We start from the raw sequence: 22,150 nt of genomic DNA, 5'->3' as shown, positions 1-22,150 counted from the left end.
GCAGGAGCAGGGGAGCCCATGCAGGGGGGTCTGGGGTGACATTAATCAGGGTAGGAGCAGCACTCCTGGAGCCCAGGGATGCTGAACCCTCTGGATGAGCCCTCTCTTAGCCTCTCCCTGGTGTTGCTACTGAGGGTGCCTGGCACCAGGCTATGGAATATGAGCTTTCTGACAAACTGTGCTGCAGGTGGTGAGAAAAGAGCTCAGGGCTATCACAGGCACCAAGCAAACAGTGTTTGTTTGTTGATCAAGGTGAATTATATTTTAAAAAAAACCCCATACATTCAGCAGGAATTATGGCTCATCATCCCGTTTCAGAATGAAAATAACGCAAAGGAAACTTTAAGGAATTCAGATCTACCTGGAAATATCTGGAAAAACTGCCGTCCAAGGCAGGCTGGGAGTGTGCTGGGGAGTTTCAGTAGTGCTGTCCACAGATGGGATTTTTTTCCTTCTCCTTCTTTATACCATCCACGTGTCCCCTATGTGATGAAAACCCGAAAATTCTGGCTCTACACCCATCAAATCCTGGGAAAATCAAGTTCCTTCTCCCTACACTGTACAGATTGTGTGTTAACTGTGACTGTGTTGAGGTTGTGAGATAGTTCCAGGGAAAGGGAAAGCCTGGAGCTTGATCTCCGTGGTTTCACCTTGCTTGGAGGCACTCTAGATAAACTCCAGGTGGCTGTCAGCTGGGACGTTATACTGAGCTTTGTGCTCCTCAAAGAGTTTGGACAACTCATTCAGGTATTTCTCATGGACTCGATCCACTTCTTCCTCGGAGGGTTTCTGCTTCTTCTGCACTGGGATTGGCTTCCCAACTGGAAAAGGAGCACAGGCATTAAAGAGGAGCCAGTGGCAGGCTGTTTAAGCACACTTGCAGTGGAGTTGCTTCCACTTTGCCCAGATTAAAGTTTTTATGTATCATTTGGTTTTTGTTAGGGATCGAGTGCCCCCTTATCTTAGGAAGATCACGTTTAATTCAAGGTAAATCTAAATGTTTCTGGGAGACAAGAATAAGCACCTTCCCGTCTCCCAGAGCCAGCAGGAGCAGGACCAGGTGCCTGCACGGGGCAGGGGTGGTCCGTGAGGCTCCTCTCATGCTCTGGGCTCTTGCTCAGACTGTGTTTGTCAGGTGAGGGAGGGTTTCACCACCGTGTAACAGGATCCCTCACCCAGCTAATGGAGAGCCCTGGTGATACCGCCCAGCCCATAAAACCATTGAGAAGATGCAAACAGGTCGTAATGCCATTAGGAGTAATTGCTGGCTGTCAAACTGAATCAGTGGGGTGAGCTCCAGCCTTTCCAAACAGTGGCTCTGGCTGGATTAATCCCCCGCGCTAATTCCCCGGGTTCGCGGGCCGCGCGCCGTGGGGTTGTTGAAACCGGGCAAAAGTTCTTCAAAACCAAAGGTCTTCTGAGCCGTGGTCTCCCAGGGGCCTGGGTGTGTGCCAGGGCTCCGGGGAGGGACTCACCCACGGTGCAGATGGGGCGCCGGTAGGGCACGAAGCCGAAGCTGTACTGGAAGATGCCTCGCGCGTGGAAGAGGGGCAGGGAGATGCCCATGACCCGCTGGAGCCGGTGCTGGATCCACCTCAGCCAGGAGCCCTTGGGGTTCCACACCTGGTCGAAGAGGTCGTTCTCCCCGAAGGAGAAGGCGGGGACCAGCGGGGTGCTGTGGCAGAGGAACCCGGGTTGGGACTGTCAGGATCGGCCCAGCCCGACCCAAACCCCTCCATTGCCGTCCCACACCCCCCGTTACCCCGCCCAGAGCCTCCCCCGTGCCCTGCTCACCCGTGCTGGATGGCCAAGCGCACGAAGCCCTTCCTGTTCCTCAGCAGCAGCGTGCAGGACCCCGGCCGGGCATCCAGGGCCTCCTGAGCCCCCCCGACGATGATGGCCAGCAGGTTCCCCCCCCCCGGCCTCTGCAGCACGTGGGAGGCACTCTCCTTGTCAGAGGGCACGAGGCCTGGGGGACACAGAGGGGTGAATGGTGAGATCTGTCAAACCCACCACCCCACTGCTGTGCTCTGGGTGTTTTTTTTCCCCCGTTATCCATCTCTGGAGGGGTGCCAGACACTTCATTTCCAGACTTTTCCTGCTCTTTGGCCCCCTGAAAGGTGCTGGGCTGGTGCACAGCCCTGCTGGGTGAACACACAATTATCCCTTTGCTGTCTGCCTCAGAAGGGAGTAATGAGGGGGAAAAAAATTAGGAATAAAATAAACTGAGAACTAACTGCGCTTAAGCCCCGGGGAAAATGTTTTGGTTTGTTGGCAAGTGAAACCATGTCCAATCTCGAACCATTCTAAAGTCAGGGAAACATTTGCTTTAGGTCAAAACGTGAATTTCAGTGGATGCTGCTGATTTTAAGTGGAATGTAATGAGGGATTTGGTCCCTTGATGTTGTTTACTTGCAAAAGTTAGAAATCTTTAATTCAGAAATGACAAAGCGACATTGTTTTGATTATCTTAAAAAAAAATATAAAATCCTTGTTTCAGGGACTGAAATAATTTGCAAATTAAAACTTCCTCGTGAAACGGATTCAATGGACCTGAAAATGAGCTAGGCACCAAACTCCTGCATCACAGGGATTAAACCTTCCCTTGCCTGGGTTACACAACTCTCTCCCATCTCACTGTTTTGATTCCTCACCATCCAGGTAAATATTTTTTCAGCAGCAGGAGCCAGAGTTTCTGTGCAAAACAGGGTGATGGATGCCCTGGGGTCCGTCAGGTGGAACTGGATGCCTGTGTTCAGTCTGTTGAATTCTGCCCACATTCAGCTGGAGAAGTGGCCGTGCCCAAGCCCGCTGGTGAGAGATGGAGGCCATCCTACCAGCCTCTAAACATCTCTCAAAATCCCCTTTCCCCTCTCTCCATTTAACTTTTACCTATTCCATTTCCTATTCCCTTTTGCTGCTACTCCTTCCTCCCCTGCCCCCTCATTCTGCAGCAGCACGAGCTGCTGTTTTCATCCTCTCACCCTGGATGCTGCTTCCCTGCAAGCAGCAGATACTCCTGCTCACAGTTTGCTCTGGGTTTTGCTGTGGCACAGCACCTGGCTGTGATGCCCTGAGCTCAGAGACCGTCTGTGAAGAAGTGGAACTGCAGAGGTAACTAGGAGGGCAATTTGTAGCTTCAGGGTGTTTTCGGGGTGCCAGCTGCAGTGGCTGCATCCCTGCACAGGGTCCAACCGGCCACAGATGGGGGAAAACAGCCCCTTGGCTTCTTTTGCCCTCTGTCTCCCACCCCCCAAGCCGTGCTCCTCACCTCCACTCATCAGGTAGTCCCTGAGGAAGGGCACCCGGAACCACAGGGAGAGCATCATCAGGTGGGGGGTGATGCCCGGGAAGAGCGTGGAAAAGCCCGAGGCCTCCGTGCAGAAATTGAGGAAGGCTCCAGTGGCCAGGACCCCGTGGGGGTGGAAGCCCAGCAGGTAGTTCTGCCTGGGGTCCAGCTCCGTTGTCTTCACCAGCTGGACAGGGGGATGAAGCCAAGAAGGGGCTGTGAGTTGGGGCTGTCACCTCTGGGGGGGGAGCATTTTCTCTGCAGAGCAGGTGAGGCATTCCTGGAGGGGCTTCCTTAGCACCCACCACACCTGCTGTTGGAGAGGGTCCACTGGCCCAACCCCATCCTTTTTCACCCAGCTGTGTTTCATTGCCAGCGTTCCCATCTCCCCCCACCCATGGGCCCAAGGTGACTTTTCCAAAGGCCCAGTCCCTCGTGCTGCCTTGGGCCGCTCCAGGTGCTGTTGGGAGCTGGCTTGGTGTAAAATGTCCTCCAATACAATTCCTAATACAGGGGAAAAAAGCTAAAAAGCAGTGGAATCACCATCCCTGAACGTGTTCAAGAAACACGTGGATGTGGCACTTGGGGACACGGTCCGGCGGTGACCTTGGCAGTGCTGGGGGAACGTTGGACTCAATGGTCTGAGGGGGCTTTTCCAACCTAAACAATGCTGTTATTCTGTGGCCACAGAGCCACCACGAACTTCCAGGCAGCTCCAAGGCTCTTGTGCTCAAGCAGAACCAACCCCTGTGCGTTTTTGGGTGCCAGCCCTCCCAGAACCCCCGTCCCCCTCGGGGTGCAGCTGACGGTGCGTGTGCTCTGCCGGAGCAGCCAGAGCTGCAGGTTAATGGTGGGGCTGTATTTCCCTTCCTTCCCTCATGGCTCATTTCCCCCCTGTCCCAAAGCTCTGTTGACTGTTCACATGAGCCCATTCAGGCGCCTGCTCCTAATGAGGGGGTGGACAAACACGAGTCCCCCCCTGCCCGGGTGCAGACCTGTCCAGCAGGAGCAGGGCAGATGGCCCAGTCACTAAGTACCCGGGGCCCCTGCCACCCCGTGCTCTTTTTTTGAGCAATCTCAGCTTGCATCAATGTTCCCTGCATTCATCTTCAGCTCCCAAACAGCCCTTCATTTCCAGGTGATTTATGAGCAGGGAGGGAAGGCGCAGGCGCTCGGTTTGTTGGAAACTGCAACGTTTGTGGCTCTGTGTTGCCCTGGGGAAAGCAGGTCCCCCTTTGGTCACAGTGCCTGCTCACACCTGGATGAGCTGGGCAGAGCTCTCAGAGAAACCAGGGAGCCTGGACAGGACTGAGAAGGAAATCTGCAGCAGAGGAGAGACTCGGGCAAAGTCTCTCAGGCTGCAGTCAGGCCCCTGGACTCTCACCCTCCCTTCTCCTTCTGGAAATTCTTTAACACAGAAACTCCACCCTCCCTTCGGGATTGTTCCCACTGTCTATTCCCTCCTCCCCTCTCCACCTGCCAGAGGTCAATCTCCATTCCCAAACTGCCAGGGAAGTTAATCCCTGACCCTGTCCAGCACCAGGTGCCTTACAGAGCTGGGTTGGGGTGCCAAGGGGTGGGACTATCCTCCCTCCTGCCTTGTATGGGTTGTCATTCCCACACCCTCTGGAAGGTGCTTGCTGCTCTGGGCTTTGTGGGTGAGTGGAACATTCCATAATTGTGCAAGGACTTCAGTGTCCAGCCAGGCCAGTGTCACACCTGTGAGCACCTCACTGAGCCAATGCCCGAGCCCAGGTCAGCCAGGAGCAGTTCCTCATCTCCCAGGTTCCAGGGGTGCCCAGTTCCTGTGTCTGGTGTGTGTTCTGAAGGCAGGGAGCTGCAGCAGCTTGGGGCTGTGCCCTCCAAACCCAGCCATGGGGGTTTGACTTCCTCAAGCTGCCCCCTGGCAGGGTCAGGGTGCTGCCTGGTGTCCTGGCTGCTGCCAGCAGAGATGATCCCTTCTCAGAGGTGCTATGAGGCCTTTTGCATCCCAGATGGGGGGTGATCTTGGCCTTCCTAACAAATCCTAATCATTTAAGTTGGAAAGCCCTCTAAGATCATTGAGTTCAACTGTTCCCCCAGCCCTGCCAAGGCCACCACTAATCCATGTCCCCAAGTGCCACATCCAAAGAACTGTTTAATTCTGCCAGGGATGGGGACTCCACCCCTGCCCTGGAAAGCCTGTGCCAGGGCTGGACAGCCCTTTCAGTGAAGAACTTGCTGAATTTAAATTTGGGCTTTGAAGGATGAGATCTATTTTGTGCTTCATCGTGGAAAAAATATCTTGATAGCTACAGTTTTTCAGGGCTTGCAGTGATTACTCCGAAACAGAAAACTCCCCTTATTCTCTCTGCTCAAATATGAGTCCAAGACACGGGTGAAACCCTGTCCCAGTTCCTCCAGCTCCTGAGTGAGACCTTCTCCATGCACTGCCAGCCGAGTCAGGGAGCTGCACATGCAAACTTCCAGGAGCCCCAAAAAGAGCCCATGTCCTGGTGAGGATCTCAAGCAAATTAATCCAAATTAATTTTAAACTGGATTAGTTAAATGGCATTAACATCCCAAGTAGATGCTCTTAGATGGAATTAAAGTGCCCCTCATTTAGTATTTGTTTTCTTTGGGTTCTAATTCATTTTGGAGGGGAATTAAGCTAATTGGAGTTAGGGTTTCTGAGTGACTTTACCAGCCCAGGAGTTCAGCACTGCTTTACCCAGCCTGATTTAATTCACCCCTTGAGATGTGGCTGGGATTTCCTATGGACTGGACTGCTGTGTCCCAGGCCATGGGCAGGCAGAGAACAGGCAATTCCCTGTGTGAGGCTGGGCACTGATGCTTGAGGAGAGGGTGGTGAGGCCCTGGCACAGGTTGCCCAGAGAAGCTGTGGCTGCCCCTGGATCCCTGGAAGTGTCCAAGGCCAGGTTGGATGGGGCTTGGAGCGACCTGGGCTAGTGGAAGGTATCCCTGCCCATGGCAGGGGGTGGGACTGGGTGAGATCCATGAGGATCCCTTCCAACCCAACCCATCTGTGATTGTCTCACTCATCAGCCCACAGCAGGCATCACTGATTATCTGTTCAAACCTACTCTGGCCCAAAGAGATTAATTTTAAACCCTTTGGTATATTTTACACGACATTATAGTGCAGCTGAGCTCAGACAGGTACTGGAATCAGAGAATCACAGAACCATTAAGGTTGCAAAAGCCCTCTGAGACCATCCAGTCCAACCATTCCCTCAGCACTGCCAAGCCCACCAACAACCCATGGCCCCAAGTGCCACATCCACACAAGCTTTTAAACAACTCCAGGTCAATTCCAGGCCTATCATGAGGGTGTATTAAAAAAAAAAAGGACTAGAGCAGGGTTAAAATGCAGGGAAATGAAGCAGAAGTAACTCTCCTGGGCAATGCATTTGGATTCTCCCTGCTTTCTTCTCATCCACTTCTTAAAAACACCCAAACTCATTCAGGTCCTGCCTGACCCTTTGACTCCCAAACCATAAACTAAAATACAGCCAGTTCCAAGGGGAGCAAACCCAGCAGCAAAGTGGTTCCTCTGTGCAAGGGTGGGCTGGGCAGAGGGTGCTCCTGGCACACAGCACGGGGGCACAGCTCAGCTCCACACTGCCAGCCACCCTGCCCAGACAGCAGTGCTCCCACAGCAAACACACCCAGGGGTCCCTCCAAGGCACCCATTAAAGCTGCATCCCAAACCCTGGTGTTCCTGTTTGCTGCCGGGATTGGGGATGATCCGGAGCCACGTTTAATCTTCCCAGGACATCTAATTCTCCAGGGCTGAGCAAACTCCATCCACACACAGTCACAGCCCCGGGTGCTGGGGGCCAGCCTGGTTGGTGTCCCTGCATCCCACTTCTTGTGCCCCTGCTCTCACTGGAGCTTTGGGCAAGTGGGGGGCTCCCCTGGAGAAGAGAAGGATCCAGGGAGAGCTGAGAGCCCCTTGCAGGGCCTAAAGGGGCTCCAGGAGAGCTGGAGAGGGACTGAGGACAACACAGGGAATGGCTTCCCACTGCCAGGGGGCAGGGTTAGGTGGGATATTGGGAAGGAATTCCTGACTTGTGAGGGAGGGGAGGTCCTGGCACAGGTTGACCAGAGAAGCTGTGGCTGCCCCTGGGTCCCTAGAAGTGTCCCAGGCCAGGATGGATGGGGTTTGGAGCAACCTGGGCTGGTGGAAGATGTCCCTGCCCATGGCAGAGGGTTATAAACAGGTGCTCTCTAAGGCCCCTTCCAACCCAAACCATTTTATGATTCCACGACTGAGAAAATTTTTTTGGGAAATACCATTACGTGGCTGCTTGGTTATAAAGCTCTTTTTATTACGTTTTCGTCTTGTTTTCTGCTGTCCCTTTGCGGAACCCCCTCTTTTTTTCTCCCAGACCGGAGCGGGGAAAAGGCTCCACCGAGCCCCCCCTGCGAGCCGCAGCCAAACCCAGTCCCGCGCTCCCTCTACTGGTCCTGCTGGTCCTCCAGCCAAGGGCTGCGGCGTTCAGGAGAGGCTCTGCCTGGCCTCACAAAGGGACGGGAGAGGGGCCACCGCCGGGCTCAGCCGGCAGCTAAATTTTAGCAGAGAGGTTGGTGCACAAGTGGTGGGTTACGGCCACAAATAATTTACGCGATAGGTATTGCGTGTAATCACTGGAGTCGGGTATCTCATGGAGTCACTGCGTGGTTCGGGTGGGAAGGGACCTGGGAGAGCCCTTCTGCTGCACTGCTCGGGTTTGAGCCGACCTGTGGCGGCTCTGAGGCAGGACCGGGTGCTGCTCCCTGCATCCAGGGGGTGCCAGATAAAGGGTAAGGGCAAAGGGCAGCCACGGGCTTGGGAGTAAGTCAGACAACGTCACAGAAGTCCTCTGGAAAGAGCAGCAGCTCTGCGAGGCTGCCCAGTGCGCACCCAGCTCCCCCCACCCGTCCCCTCCCTCGGCACCAGCACCTCTTGGATTTTGGTCAAAACCCGGCCCCGTGTCCACAGGGTGAGCGCTGAGCAACCCGAAGGGCAGGAGTGTTGAGATACAGACATGGAAATATTGAAATAGAGACGTGGAAATATTGAAATATAGACGTGGAAGACAGGTGGAAGGCAGCGAGGTCGAGCCGGTGCGGGAGAGGCAGGTGGTTGAGGGATGGGGTTGAGAAAATGGTGCTCCGCGGTTTTTAATGGATCTTCCAGTGACCTGGCCCCAGACCCCAAGGACGACGCTGCTCCCCGGAGCGCCGAAGGGCCCCTGGGACGGGCGGGCGGCACTTACCGAGATGGGGAAATAGTCCCTCATGTACCTCCAGACGGCGCCGTTCCGCAGGAATTGGACGCGCCGCCCGCCCCTGCTGGGCTGGTCCCGGTCCAGGAGCCACCACACGGCATAGAGGGCACTGAGCAGCCAGAAGCGGGTGAAGAGGAGGGCGATGAAGGCAGCGATGCAGCACGGGGCTGGAAGAGAAGCCAGAGGGGTCAGGAGGGCTTTGGCAGAGGGATGGTTCACTGGGAGATGCTCTTCTGTCCCGAGATGGAGCCCAAGCCCCCTCTGGGCTTCCTGCTGAGTTATTTGATCAGAGTGAGGGCACCTCTGAGCCAGAGGTGGTTTCTTTTCTACCTGCCCCAGAAATGTGAAGAGGAACCATGATAACTGCCTTATTTTATCCCAAAACTCCTGTTAATGTCCTGTGCTGACACCTGACATTTTGCAATGGCAGCAAACAGGGTACTGCCTCCTGTCTGATTCCCCATTTTAATTGTGCCCTTGATTTAATCCCACATTTAAGATTTTACTCTTTACTGAGTTTTTTCTTATTGATTTTGGACGCTTTCCCTCACTTCTCAGGTTCTCTCTCAGCTCTAATCTGGCCTCCAGAGGATTTTCAGTGCTTTCAACTCGGTGCCATCACCAATTCTATAAGAATGCTCTATTTCATTCTCTAAGACATTAATGACTTGGGACTTTCCCAAGTCATTAGAGACTTTTCTGAGCTGCTTCCAGTCAGTGCTCAGCTTCCACCTCTACCTCCCACCCCCCTCATACCTTGGGTTTTGGCAGGGAACAAGAGGAGAAAAGTCTATGTGCAAACAAGCATCACTTGGTGCATGAAATCCTGCCCAAGGCCAAGACTGTCTGTCTGCAGAGACTGGGAAGTGGTGATGGCCACCAAGATGCCACCTGCTAAAGCAGATGCCCTAAAATGTGCCTGGGAAGAGCTGTGTCCTCTCCATCTGTCCTTCTGGAAGCCTTGGTGTTGCTTGGGAAGGGGAAAACTGAGCTAAAAAACAAAACAAAGCACCCGAGTGGTTTGCCTTCCCCTGCCTGTGGGTTACACCACGTGTTATGTGCTTTGTTCTTTTTGGGGTCTCCATCACAGATCCGGCACCAGGACTGAAGGACCTGAGGATGGAGATGCCCTACTCAGCTTCAGCTTCAGCTGTGAGGCAGATGCACCCACACCCTCATCATCTGAGACCTGGATTTCCATCTTTGGGAGTCACCTGGCACCTGTTCTCTCCAGCTCATCTCACCCTGTCAGAGGAGAGGAATAGGATGCTCTCATTTAAGACCTCCCTGTACCTCCTGTTTGCTTTTAGTTAAGGATAAATAAGTATATTTAGCTTGTAGTCCTTTTTTTGGTGATTATTCCCCCAGAGCTTTGTGTGGGGAAGCAGAGGGGCTCCAGCCCTTGGAGCATCTCCTCCATGGCCCCCTCTGGTCCTGCTCCAAGTTGGGTCTGATGAGAGCAGAGCAGAGGGGGGGAATGCCCTCCCTCAACCTGCTGCTCAGGCTTCTTTTTCAAATGCCACACAAACACAGACTTTGCAACCCTGGAGGAGAATTGCACAGAGCATGAACTGCAGCTCCAGGTCCACCTGACAGGTGAACACGACACACAGGCTGCAGTTTCCTGCACCCAGGAGCCGGGTTGTCAGGGCTGCTGCAAAACCCTGCAATGCCTAATTCTCCTTTTATCATGCTGTGCAAAGCTCAAAGTACAGTCTGCAAAATGAAGGAGTTGTTCTGGTCCAAATGCACACACTTATCATCCAAGAGAGGCTTTATCTTGCAATTATATAATTATTAATTTCTCTCTCGATTCATTTGCAATTAGACTTTTTTTTTTTTCTTTTTTTTTTTTTTTTTTTTTCTGCAGGGCAGAATTTGGCCACAGTGACCTTCACTCAACCTTAAGATTGGGGTTTTTTGAGTCCTTTGAAAACCTTTTGATTCTCCCCGGGAAAGGAGCCCACTCCATGTGCCATGGGCAGGAACACCTTCCACTAGAGCAGATTGTTCAGAGCCCCATCCAGCCTGGCCTTGAACACTTCCAAGAGGAATCAGAGGCTTGGAATCACCGTGATCGCCCTGGCACCGTGTGCCCTTTGAACCAGGCCTGGTGACTGGGAGGGTTCAAAGGCTTTGCTGAGCTGGGTCTGCAGCCTGCCCAGCTCTCCTGCCCCTGCACTGGGGTCGTTTGCAGGGGCTCAGCACTGCACTCCAGGTTCTGCATGGTGACCCTGGATGGATGTCCATGCCTGGCTGGATGTGCCTGGCTGGATGTGCCTGGCTGGATGTCCATGCCTGGCTGGATGTGCCTGGCTGGATGTCCACGCCCATGGAGAGTGGGCAGGAGGGTGGCAGCAGTGCAGCAGTGCAGCAGGCACGGGCACCACCCCCCTGGTTTCAGTTCCCTGCACACAGCCTGGCTGCTCCACACCAGGAGGGGGCCCTGGGCAGTGCTGGGGGCCGGGCAGGTCCCTGCTCCGTGCCCTGCAGCCCATCCTTGCCCTGTGCACACTCCCCAAGCATCTGGCACAAGGGGCACCTTCTGTGTCCTCGCCCTGGCCGGGAGCATCCTCGGGAAAAGCGTCCTCGGGAAAAGCATCCTCGGGAAAAGCATCCTCGGGAAAAGCGGCAGCCCGGACAATGCCCGCCTGCTGAGAGGGGTGTGGGGCAGCGGGACCGGGCTGCTGCCGCCTCATCTCGCATCCCGCCGGCAATGAATGAGCCCTCGGCCCGTGCTTGGCTTCTCCAGGGATGTATTTGCACAACCATGGCAACAGCTGCCTGCCAGCAGCGCGCGGGGAGCTCTGGCCAAAGGGCTGCGCCAGTGCCTGGCAGCGCTGGAACGGGAATTTCGGGAGCCCTTCCCTGGCAGCTGCAGCAGGAGCCTGTCCCCGAGACAAAGGAGCAGCCGGCAGCTCAATCCTGCCCACGAGAGGCCTGAGCTCCGTGCCCGAGGGTTGTAACAGTGCCAACAGGGATGTCTGGCAGCTCACGGGGTGAAATGAAGGGTATCCCTCGGCATCGAGCTTTTGCCCTTGTTAAACTGGGAGGTTTTGGGTGGAAAGGTCCAGGCTTGAAGAAACTTTGTGAAAGGAACCAAACCAGCTGGAATTGCTTCCTAAGGTTGGGTTATTGCTTTTCCAATGCATTTCTTATCTGGTTTTGGTTTCAGATTGTATCACAGAGAAACCCCAAAATCAAATTGTTCCAGGGAAAGATGGTAAACCCTGAAAGGTTAGCCATGGAGGAGGAGTGAGGTTGGGTCTCATCCTCATCCATTTCCTGCAGCATTTCCCTGCAGGAGGTCGAGCCCGTGTCCCAAGAAACTCCACAGTGACCTACAGCCATGGAGGATTCCCTCCCCCTGGCCACGTGCTGTCTTTCTGCTGGCTCCAGAAGTCATTTCCTTCGCTGGAAAATCAAGTGCCAGCTTGTTCCCAACACCAAGAAGGGAAAAACCTCAAGTACAAATTGTTTTACTGGAAAACACTGTGAAAGCTCCATAAGCCCCAGCTGCATCCGTGCCGGGAATGGGGATGTGTTGTATCCCTTGTTAACACTGAGGCCACATCTCTGCTGCATCCCGTCCCATCCCATCCCATCCCATCCCATCCCATCCCATCCCGGCACCACGGAGGGAAATGGGGGTGCAGGGACAGGGAGGGAACTGCAGAGCTGGGAGTGGCCAACAACCGCCCTCCCACAGTAAAGGAGGAGCTTTACACAGATCTTATCCCAGATTCCCAGTTGGCATAACAATGGGAAGCTCTGGGATGTCACCTTCCAGCCCGGCTCCCGATGGGCTGTAAATGGCCCCAGACAGTTTGCACTCCCTGATAACCTGCCCCTGATGCTCCCATCTCTTCATTTCCCTAACAATCGGAAATTCCGGGATGTCACCTCCCAGCTTGGCGCCCGATGGGCTGTAAATGGCCCCCGAGTTTGCCCTCTCTGCTAACCTGCCTCTGGCTCTCCCATCTCTTTATTTCCCAGTGCATCCCATCCAAACCTTCCATCAGCACCCGATGCCCTCCACACAGCACCGAGTTCGCCCGGGTCTCAGTTTGCTCTTCCCTAAACCTGCTTGGGGTATCTTGGAAAAACTTCCTTTAGGGATGTGCAGGGGTGCCTGTATGAAGTGTCTGTTCCCAGGGCTGCAAAGGCGAGTCCCCAGGGCTCTTCCCCTCCTCAAGCACGGGAATGCTGATTCCCACACTTAAGGCCGAGCAGGGCAGCACCTCAGACAGGGAAAACACTGAACCCAAAGAGCAGGAGGAGCTGAAAACCCCGCTCAGGTTTGGATGCTCCGTAAGATCTGTGGATATTCCCATGCACAGGCAGGCAGCCACCCACCCGGGTGCCACCGTGCGCTGAGCAGGGGGTGGGAAGAAGCCAAAACCACTGGCACAGGTTGTGCAGAGGAGCTGTGGCTGCCCCATCCCTGGAAGTGTCCAAGGCCAGGCTGGACGGGGCTTGGAGCAACCCGGGCTGGTGGAAGGTGTCCCGGCCCACGGATGATCTTTCTTGTCGCTTCCAACCCAAACCGCTTCGGGATTCTGCGGAAGGCTCCTCAGAGGAGGAAAGGGAGACGTGTCTTACCCAGCCCCAGGAAGCTGAAGACCCACTGAGCCACGGCTGCCGTCTGGAGCCTCCTCTGCAGCGGCACCGAGCGCGGCGCGAACTCGACCTTCATCTTGGGCTCCGCATTCGCGTCTCGGGAGGAGGAGGAAGAGGAGGAGGAGGAGGAGGAGGAAGCGAGTGGCGAATGCAAAGTGCAAAGTCGCCCGTCAATGTTTGCTCAGTGTTACTGTACAGGGGGTTGTGCAATGTACAGTGGCGCTGGTGGCTGTCCCCAGCACCCTCCGCGGGCAGAGGGGGACGGGCACGGCCGGGAGGTGTCCCCAGTCACCAAAGTGACTCACCGCGCTGTTGGACGGGCACCAGTTCCTGCTTCGGCCACCCAAATGGGAAGTACACTCCGTTCAGGACCCGGTCCTGCCTTCACCTTCCCTGTCTCTCTCAAATTTTGCGATACTTGGGCGCTGGCAGAGAGGAGGAGGCACCTGTGCCTGTGAGCCAGGCTTTGCTTTCCCTCTGCCCCTACAAACCGCCCCGTGCACCCCGATCCCCCGGCGAGCTTTTGGGTTTCACACAGCAGGAGGGACAAGCACGGGCAGGTCACTTTTATTTGCGGGTGATGTGATGAGGATGGGTTTCCATCTCAGCCGAGGAGGTGGGGACACAACAGAAGGGTTTTCGTTGCTCAGCACAGGGTACGCGAGCAACCTCATGCCTCTGTCGGGACACGGATGATGGATGGATGGATGGATGGGGCAGACAAGTGTCCACGTGCATCTTTGCACCCGTTTATGTGGGTACAGAGAAAGGAGATCCTCCCTCCCTCTGGCATTTCCACCCCCAAGCAGGTGCACAGTCTGAGCCTCAGCCTCAGTGCCAAGAGCTGCAACTGGGAGAAACAAAACAAAACAAAAAAAAAAGGCAAAACACACAAAAATTTGGGAAAAAAAAAAAAAATCCTCAGGGAACTGACAAGCCACTCAGGTAAAACAAAGAAATCGTCTTGTGAGAGGCCTGGCTGTAACCAGGATACGGGATAATACCGGGAACAGGCTGCACTGAACAATGAGCCGATGAACTGCAAAGCACCGGCCGAGTACAAAAGGCATCACTCGCTTGTCTAAGGGGCATTTCAAATCCCCAGGGTCGCCGCCGCCAAGAATTACAGAACTAAACCAAAACCAACCTTTGGCAGAAGCAAATCAGGGATGTTGACCGAAAAATAATCCCTCCCCTTTGTCAGGCCCTAGGAAGACGTCGGGGGTACGAGGGATTTACATCTGTTAAACTCCATTTTCCCCAATCACCAGAACAACAGGGCTCTGGTGAAACCCCAAGGGATCTTTTCCTAAAGACACCGGTTGCTTTAATTGAGCTGGAAATGGTTTAGATTTCGCTCGAATCTCTCCCCATCCTTTGTGTTCTGCTGCTGATGTCAGGACCCTGCCTGCTTCGAGAAAGCAAAGGAGGTTTTTAACTCTTTCAGCGCTGTTGCCTGGAGACGGGATGTTTCCTGGTGAGAAACCGTCGGTGATTTCCAAAATGCTCTGCAGGGACCTGCGGGTCCGGGGCTCCCGGTCTTCCTGGGCTGGGCAGCCCCTTCACCGTCAGGGAGGGGGTGGTGGGAGGGGTTGGAGCGGTTGTTAAAGAGAATTCCTTCCTCAAAAGGGCTGTCCAGCCCTGGCACAGCTGCCCAGGGCAGTGGTGGTGCCCCTGTCACCAGAGAGATTTAACAGCCCTGTGGATGTGGTGCTTGGGGACATGGGTCAGTGGTGGCCTTGGCAGTGCTGGGGAAGGGCTGGACTCGGTGATCTTAGGGGGCTTTCCCAACCTAAACAATTCTATGACTCTGAAAAGTCCTGGCAGGGACATCTCTGGTTCAGTGATGGTGTTTCAAGGTGTTTTCCATCCAGTCTTGTCCTTGTTGGAACCCAGCCATGCCAAGGAGCTCTTTTGGTTTTTGCTGGTGAAAGGGGTCACACAGCTGTGCCTTGGGGACACCCAGACACGTGGGAAGCATTTTCTGCTCCCAGAAACGTCAGGCTAAGCCCCAGAGCAGTTGTGTTGCTTGTTCCCAGAGCAGTTGTACTGCAGAGAGTCCCAGCTCTTTGCCTGTGGGTTATTATGACAAGCACAGCCCCATGCTCTGGATTTATTATTAACAAGTCGGCTCCTTGGAAGGGCTGACCAAGGAGTGAAGCAAGGCTCAGCTGGGTAATAAATATTTATGAGCTGCTCTGCTGTGGTTATGTCATTTGCTTTTTGTCTTTCTACTTTCTTAAATTAGGAGAGAAAAATGCCTGCTAATGGAGGGCTTTGAGATCCCCTGCCTAAATTAGAGGGAGATCACAGAACTCCAGACAGACGGGAGGAGCTGGGAGAGATGCATCTCTTTTCTGAGTGCAGATAAAATTGAACCTGTGGCTTAGAATCACGGGATCATTTGGGTTGGGAAAACCCTCTAAGGTCATCAAGTCCCACTGTTCCCCCAGCACTGCCAAGGTCACCACTCACCCATGTCCCCAGGTGCCACATGCACGGGGCTGTTAAATCCCTCCAGGAATGGGGACTCCCCCTCTGCCCTGGGCAGCTGTGCCAGGGCTGGACAGCCCTTTCTGTGAAGAAATTTTTCCTAATTTGCAATCTAAACCTCCCCTGGCACAACTTGAGGCTGTTCCCCTTCATCCTGTCCCTTGTCCCCTGGGAGCAGAGCCCGACCACCCCCCCCCCGCCCCCCCCCCCCGTCAGGGGGGTTCCAAGCCCAAGAGGGCCCCCCCCCCAAGCCTCTCTTTTCCTGCTTTTGGGAAGGGCAGAGCCGTGTCTGAGGTACTGAACCAGCTGAGCAGTAGGTGACGTGCCCAAACACTGAGCCCTGATATCCTATACACCGATACCCCAGTCAGCCTCCTTTCCTGACACACCCAGCCACTCACACATGGGGGCTCCCACCACATTCCCCTTGGCTTTCCCTTCTCGGTTATTTATAGCCATTTATCCAATCTCCCACGGCTTGCATCTGGGAACATTAAGTTCCTTTAATCCCTCAATAAGTCGTCCTCTGTAATCCCTTTATCAGTGCCTCCTGCGACGCCACTGGGCAACGTCCACCTCTCCCCATAAACCCTGAGTCAGAGCTGGAGGCTTTGCAAGTCAGCACGGTGGGATGTGCCCAGGAGCCTTCCCGGGCTGTCCCTGGAGAGCTGGCCAGGCTCCAGGGGGAGGGCTGGGAAAGCCTGGCCCAGAGGATGTGCGGGAAGCAGCGCAAGGAGCAGTGCAGGGCACGGACAGGGTGCAGGGCACGGACAGGGTACAGAGCATGGACAGGGTGCAGGGTATGGACAGGGTGCAGGGCATGGACAGGGTGCAGGGCACAGACAGGGTGCCAGGGTATGGACAGGGTGCAGAGCATGGACAGGGTGCAGGACATGGACAGGGTGCAGGGCACAGACAGGGTGCAGGGCATGGACAGGGTGCAGGGTATGGACAGGGTACAGAGCATGGACAGGGTGTAGGACACAGACAGGGTGCAGGGCACAGACAGGGTGCAGGGTATGGACAGGGTGCAGGGTATGGACAGGGTGCAGGACATGGACAGGGTGCAGGGCACAGACAGAGTGCAGGGCATGGACAGGGTGCAGGGTATGGACAGAGTGCAGGGCATGGACAGGGTACAGAGCATGGACAGGGTGTAGGACACAGACAGGGTGCAGGGCACAGACAGGGTGCAGGGCATGGACAGGGTGCAGGGCATGGACAGGGTGCAGGGCACAGACAGGGTGCAGGGCACGGACAGGGTGCAGGGCATGGACAGGGTGCAGGGTATGGACAGGGTGCAGGGCATGGACAGGGTACAGGGCATGGACAGGGTGTAGGACACAGACAGGGTGCAGGGCACAGACAGGGTGCAGGGCATGGACAGGGTGCAGGGCATGGACAGGGTGCAGGGTATGGACAGGGTGCAGGGCATGGACAGGGTACAGGGCATGGACAGGGTGTAGGACACAGACAGGGTGCAGGGCACAGACAGGGTGCAGGGCATGGACAGGGTGCAGGGCATGGACAGGGTGCAGGGCACGGACAGGGTGCAGGGCACAGACAGAGTGCCAGGACACTGCACAGCTCCAGGAGCTGTCCATGGCTTCCTGGCCAGTTCCCTACCACGTGTGGACCCTGTGGGACTTGGTGCCCCAGCAGCAGAGCTACAACCGCCCTTCAGATCAGTGCTCCTCTCTTCCAGTCACACATAACCCCCTTTCATTTACCCTAAAGCCTCTCAGTTATCCACATGCACTCCTAGAGCTTCCCACCAACCTAATTTACCCTCCAGCAGGCAAAATTATCAGAAGTTGACTGAAGGTATCTTCTTAGTGGTTGTCCCATGGTTTCTCTGAGTCCCATTCCTTCCTGACCCATCACTCCTCCAGCAGTGTCTCCCCTGCAAGGTCCTCCTTCTCCCCATCACCCCAAACCCACGTGATGCCTTTGCACCAAGCCTGGTCTTTGTCCCTCCCCAGCTCTGAGTGAGGGTGTGGGTGTGACAAAGCCCACTTCTGCCTGCTGGGTTTTTTGGGTTTGATTTTTGGGGTTTTGTTGTTTTTTTTTTTCTTTTTATATAAATTCTTTCAAAACACAGTATTCCAGATTTTACTACCTGTTACAAAACCACTTCTTCTGAAATCTGGCTGTGTTCTGCCAGTGGTTTTCATCAAAGAAATTTCATGTCCTTTAGAGCACTTGAATTATTGGTCAAATTCTTCTTTTCATGCATTTCAATTATTCTCTTTATGCAGCACTCTGATACGGATTTGCTTTGGCTCCTGTCCCATTTGGCCCTGAAACACTCCCCCAACATACATGAATCATAAGCAGAGCTGACAAGGAAAACGAGAACACCCTGGGTAGAACCCCATTCCCAGAAGTTGTGTGTGATTATAAAATGATTTAAGATGTGAAGAGGCCACCGGAAATCCTCTCTAAATTGTCCCCCGCAGTGTTGTCATGTTCTCCTGTCCCCAGAGGTCGGTGCTGGGCACAGGAGCAGCTCAGAGCAGTGTCCCCAGCGCAGGGACAGGTCCTGCAGAGCAGGGGGGGTGTGGGACAGCCCTGATGGGGCAGGGGCAGGGACAGGTCCTGCAGAGCAGGGGGGTGTGGGACAGCTCTGATGGGGCAGGGACAGGTCCTGCAGAGCAGGGGGGATGTGGGACAGCCCTGATGGGGCAGGGACAGGTCCTGCAGAGCAGGGGGGTGTGGGACAGCCCTGATGGGGCAGGGACAGGTCCTGCAGAGCAGGGGGGGTGTGGGACAGCCCTGATGGGGCAGGGACAGGTCCTGCAGAGCAGGGGGGGTGTGGGACAGCCCTGCCGGGGCGGGGACAGGGGACAGCAGTGGCGGGGAGGAGAAACGCGGGTCAGTGGAGCTTTCCTGCACCTCACTGGCGTGTTGTGGTGAACACCCTTCACCGGGGGGCTGCTGCTGTGCTCCAGGGCTGGCTTTGGAGCTGGAGTCTGCCCTGCCTTTAGCCCCTGGAGCTGATGCCCAGGTCCCCCTGTGCTGGAGGAGAAAGGCTCCTAAGGACATGTGGGGTCCCTGCCAGCCCTACCTTGCTGGGATTTTCGTTTTCTTTGCGTTCACTTCACTCTGGCGTTTGTTGGTGACCTCCCGGGAGCGATGGGAGGAGCTGCCATCCCCTCCCTCCGCCCCCGGTCAGGGATCAGCCAGGAGCCTCCCTTTGAGACGGCTACCACCCCGTGGGGTTTGTTCCCTAAATAACCCCACCTTGCACTCCTGTAAGGTCCTGCCCTGAGCTCTGCCACACCCTTTGGGCAGGATTCTGGTACGGTCTGATGTTGTGATGTCCTTGGCCACCCCAAAACCAATGTCCCACCACGTGGCCTCACACGGCCTTTTCCCAGAAGAGGCTGGAACAGGAGAAAGCAATTCCTGCTTCCTGCCATGGTGGCTGTAATTTAAAAACATAGACATTTTTATTTATTTAGCTCCCATCCTCTCTGAGAGAGGTTTGCAGCCAGCACATCAATTCCACTGATTAGAGCTAATGGATTTTGCCTGACGATGCTTTTCCATAGCTAATTCCTGCAAGTGAGTGAGCAGCCATGCTTCAGGATGTGTATATACATAAATATATATAAATAACCAGAGATTTCACTGCAGGAGACACCAAGCAATTTTTTTTCATTCTGCAGCCTCTAACACCACCCAGGTCTGCCTGCTGTCTGCAGAGCAGCAAAGGCTCCTGATGCTGCAAAACCTCACAAGGCAGGTTTGCCCATGTCCTCTCCCACAAAAAAAAGGAAAGGATGGTCAGGGCATGACTGGGCACGTGAGAGGAGCCCAGACTGGCTGCAGGTGAGGGATGCTCAAAGAAAGGTTGTGCACAGGCCAGTCCCCAGCCCCCAAATGGTGCGAGGTGCTGTGCACACCCCTGTGTGCAGGGCTGGGACACACCTGAGCTCCAGAGAGGGGGCTGTTCCAGTGGGTTCACACGGGCTGGGATCCAGCAGGAACACACTGATATCCCAGAATCACAGAAATGGACAATGGTCTGGGTTGGAAGGGACATTAAAGACCATCCAGTTCCACCCCCTGCCATGGGGGCACCTTCCATTAGACCTCGCTGGGCAACCTGTACCAGGGCCTCCCCACCCTCACAGCCAACAATTCCTTCCCAATATCCCATCTATCCTTGTCCTTTGGCACTGGGAAGCCATTCCCTGTCCCCAGTCCCTCTCCAGCTCTCCTGGAGCCCCTTTAGGCCCTGCAAGGGGCTCTCAGCTCTCCCTGGAGTCTTCTCTTCTCCAGGTGAACCCCCCCAGCTCTCCCAGCCTGGCTCCAGAGCAGAGGGGCTCCAGCCCTGTCATCATCTTAGTGGCCTTCTCTGGACTCATTCCAGCAGCTCCAGGTCCTTCTTCCCGCATAACTTCCTGGGCAATTAATTTCACTAATAGTTCTTTGTGCAGCAAACCCTGAAACAACAACGCACATTGAATTCAAAAATGTTTCCTGCAGGAAAGTCCACAAACATGTGCAAGACCTCTGTGGGCAGCAGATCCCAGACCAAGGTCTATGTCCAACCTGGGAGATACTGAGGAGCTTCCCAAACCTTTAGTTATTATCCCCAGTTTTAATTGCCCTGGCTGTAATGGCAGAGGTGATATAATCCCAGAAGACAAAGCAATGGCTGTGTATAAACAGCCCTAGTTGCTGTTTATTTATTCCCTTTCCAAAGGCAGCCCTTTGATCCATTCATCCCCAGCAGTGAGGGCTCCAATCCCATCCATAAAATGAGCTTCCACAATTTGCCTACAGGTGAGAATGAAATTAAGCAAATCCAGGCAAAGACAAGCAAAAAAAAAAACCCAAACCCAACAAACCCAAACCCCTCAGGGCCCAAGGATCAATAAGGGGATGTAAAGTGTTGTATTCAATGAACAATCCCGACAGGAATAATCCTGCCTTTCACTGCACTCCTGGCAGCTGCAGCCACTGATGGGTGGGAATTGTTTCTTTCTCGTGGCAATTCCGTGTTTGAGCGTGTGGCTTTCACTGGGATCGCTGCTTTTGTTGGAGTCCTGCTCCCGGTGGGAATGCTGGCAGTGCAGGGAGGCTGGGAAAGACCCGGGAGCTTCGAGGGAGGGGCATCTGCACAGGATTGGAGCAGGAGGGGATGTGATTTGGGTGCAAATGGACTTTATTGGCATCAGGGAACACAGAGAAGGGAGGAACAGAGGGATGGAGGGACGGAGGGATGAAGGGAGAGATGGAGGGACAGAGGGAATGTGGGATAATGGAATGAAGGGATGGAGAGATGGAGATATGGAGGGACAGAGGGATGAAGGGAGAGATGGGGAGATGGAGGGATGGTGGGGTGAAGAGATGGAGAAATAGGGGGAAGGAGGAAGGGGTGGGGAGAAGGTGGAGACAGAAGGTTAAAGAGGAGGGTGAGGATGGAGTGCAGGGTGGGATTTTGGGTTGTGAATCCAGCCTGGGAGCAGGATTTTGCAGGCAGCCCTCAGCCGGCCTCGCTGCAGGAGCAGGGTGGGGGCTGTTCTGCTTTGGGTTTGCAGCTGCAAGTCTGCAATGAAATGGGGAAGAAATGGGCAAAAGGCAAGAATGAAATACGTGTGTGTGTGTGTGTGTGTGTGTGTGTGTGTCTGCACACACGTGTGCACACGTGTTTGGCTTCAGCCACAAACCCCATCCAGGGAGGGGAACTGGGAGCAGCAGCTGGTGCTGCAGCAGCTCCTGAAGGATCTGGGTGTGCATTTGCACACGTGTGTGCACAGGGGGGTGAGTGGGGCGGTGTGGGCATGTAGGTCTGTGCACACATGTGCTCGTGTGTCTGTTGTGTGTGTGTGTGTGCAGGAGTGTGTGTGCACGTGTGGGTGTGCAAACACCCGCACACGTGTGTGTATGTGAAGGTACAACTGCATGGCAGCGTGGATGTGTGGCACATGTGTGCACACGTGTGTGCAGGTGTGAGTGTGCACCCCTGTGTGAGTGTGTACAGGCACACGTGTGTGCAGGTGTGAGTGTGCACCCCTGTGTGAGTGTGTACAGGCACACATGTGCCTGCGAATGCACACACACCTGTGTGTGTCTTCACCTGTGTGTGCAGGTGTGTGTGTCTGTCCAGGTTTGTCACCCCGTCCCCCCTTCTCTCGGGTGCGTGCCCAGGTGTGTCACACCCCCCCCTTCTCTCAGGTGTGTGCCCAGGTGTGTCACATCCCCCCTCCATGTCGCAGGTGTGTGTCCAGGTGTGTCACTTTCCCCCCCATGTCTCAGGTGCCTGTCCAGCCGTGTCACACACACTCCCATGTCTCAGGTGTGTGTCCAGGTGTGTCACACACACATCTCCATGTCTCAGGTGTGTGTCTTTCCAGGTGTGTCACACACAGAGCCATCTCAGGTGTGTGTTCAGGTGTGTCACCCCCCCTCCATGTCTCAGGCGTGTGTCCAAGTGTGTCACACACACATCCCCATGTCTCAGG

The 22,150-nt window shown here is 54.9% G+C and overlaps 1 protein-coding gene across 1 annotated transcript; it reads right to left on the bottom strand.

Moving 5' to 3' along the window:
• Positions 1-235: 235 nt before the first annotated feature.
• On the bottom strand, positions 236-13,436 carry MOGAT2 (monoacylglycerol O-acyltransferase 2). The gene is made up of 6 exons (XM_027663554.1): positions 13,164-13,436; positions 8,550-8,728; positions 3,272-3,476; positions 1,795-1,969; positions 1,476-1,675; positions 236-821 (listed from the first exon to the last, which is right to left on the bottom strand). Exons 1-6 carry the CDS (start codon positions 13,255-13,257, stop codon positions 667-669), a joined length of 1,008 nt encoding a protein of 335 aa, XP_027519355.1. The 5' UTR covers positions 13,258-13,436; the 3' UTR covers positions 236-666.
• Positions 13,437-22,150: the final 8,714 nt, after the last annotated feature.

The sequence above is a fragment of the Corapipo altera genome, unplaced genomic scaffold, assembly GCF_003945725.1.
Source record: "Corapipo altera isolate COAL_440 unplaced genomic scaffold, ASM394572v1 165, whole genome shotgun sequence".
Classification (NCBI taxonomy): Eukaryota; Metazoa; Chordata; class Aves; order Passeriformes; family Pipridae; genus Corapipo; species Corapipo altera.
The sequence above is the reverse complement of the archived record's forward strand: the minus strand, read 5'-3'. Positions and strand labels throughout refer to the sequence as shown.

Coding starts and splice junctions, on each gene's coding strand:
- MOGAT2 (XM_027663554.1), bottom strand. CDS start 13,257: ATGAAGGTCGAGTTCGCGCCGCGCTCGGTGCCGCTGCAGAGGAGGCTC. Junction 1,970..3,271: donor GGACTACCTGATGAGTGGAG/GTGAGGAGCACG, acceptor TGTGTCCCCCAG/GCCTCGTGCCCTCTGACAAG. Junction 1,676..1,794: donor CGCTTGGCCATCCAGCACGG/GTGAGCAGGGCA, acceptor CCTCTGCCACAG/CACCCCGCTGGTCCCCGCCT.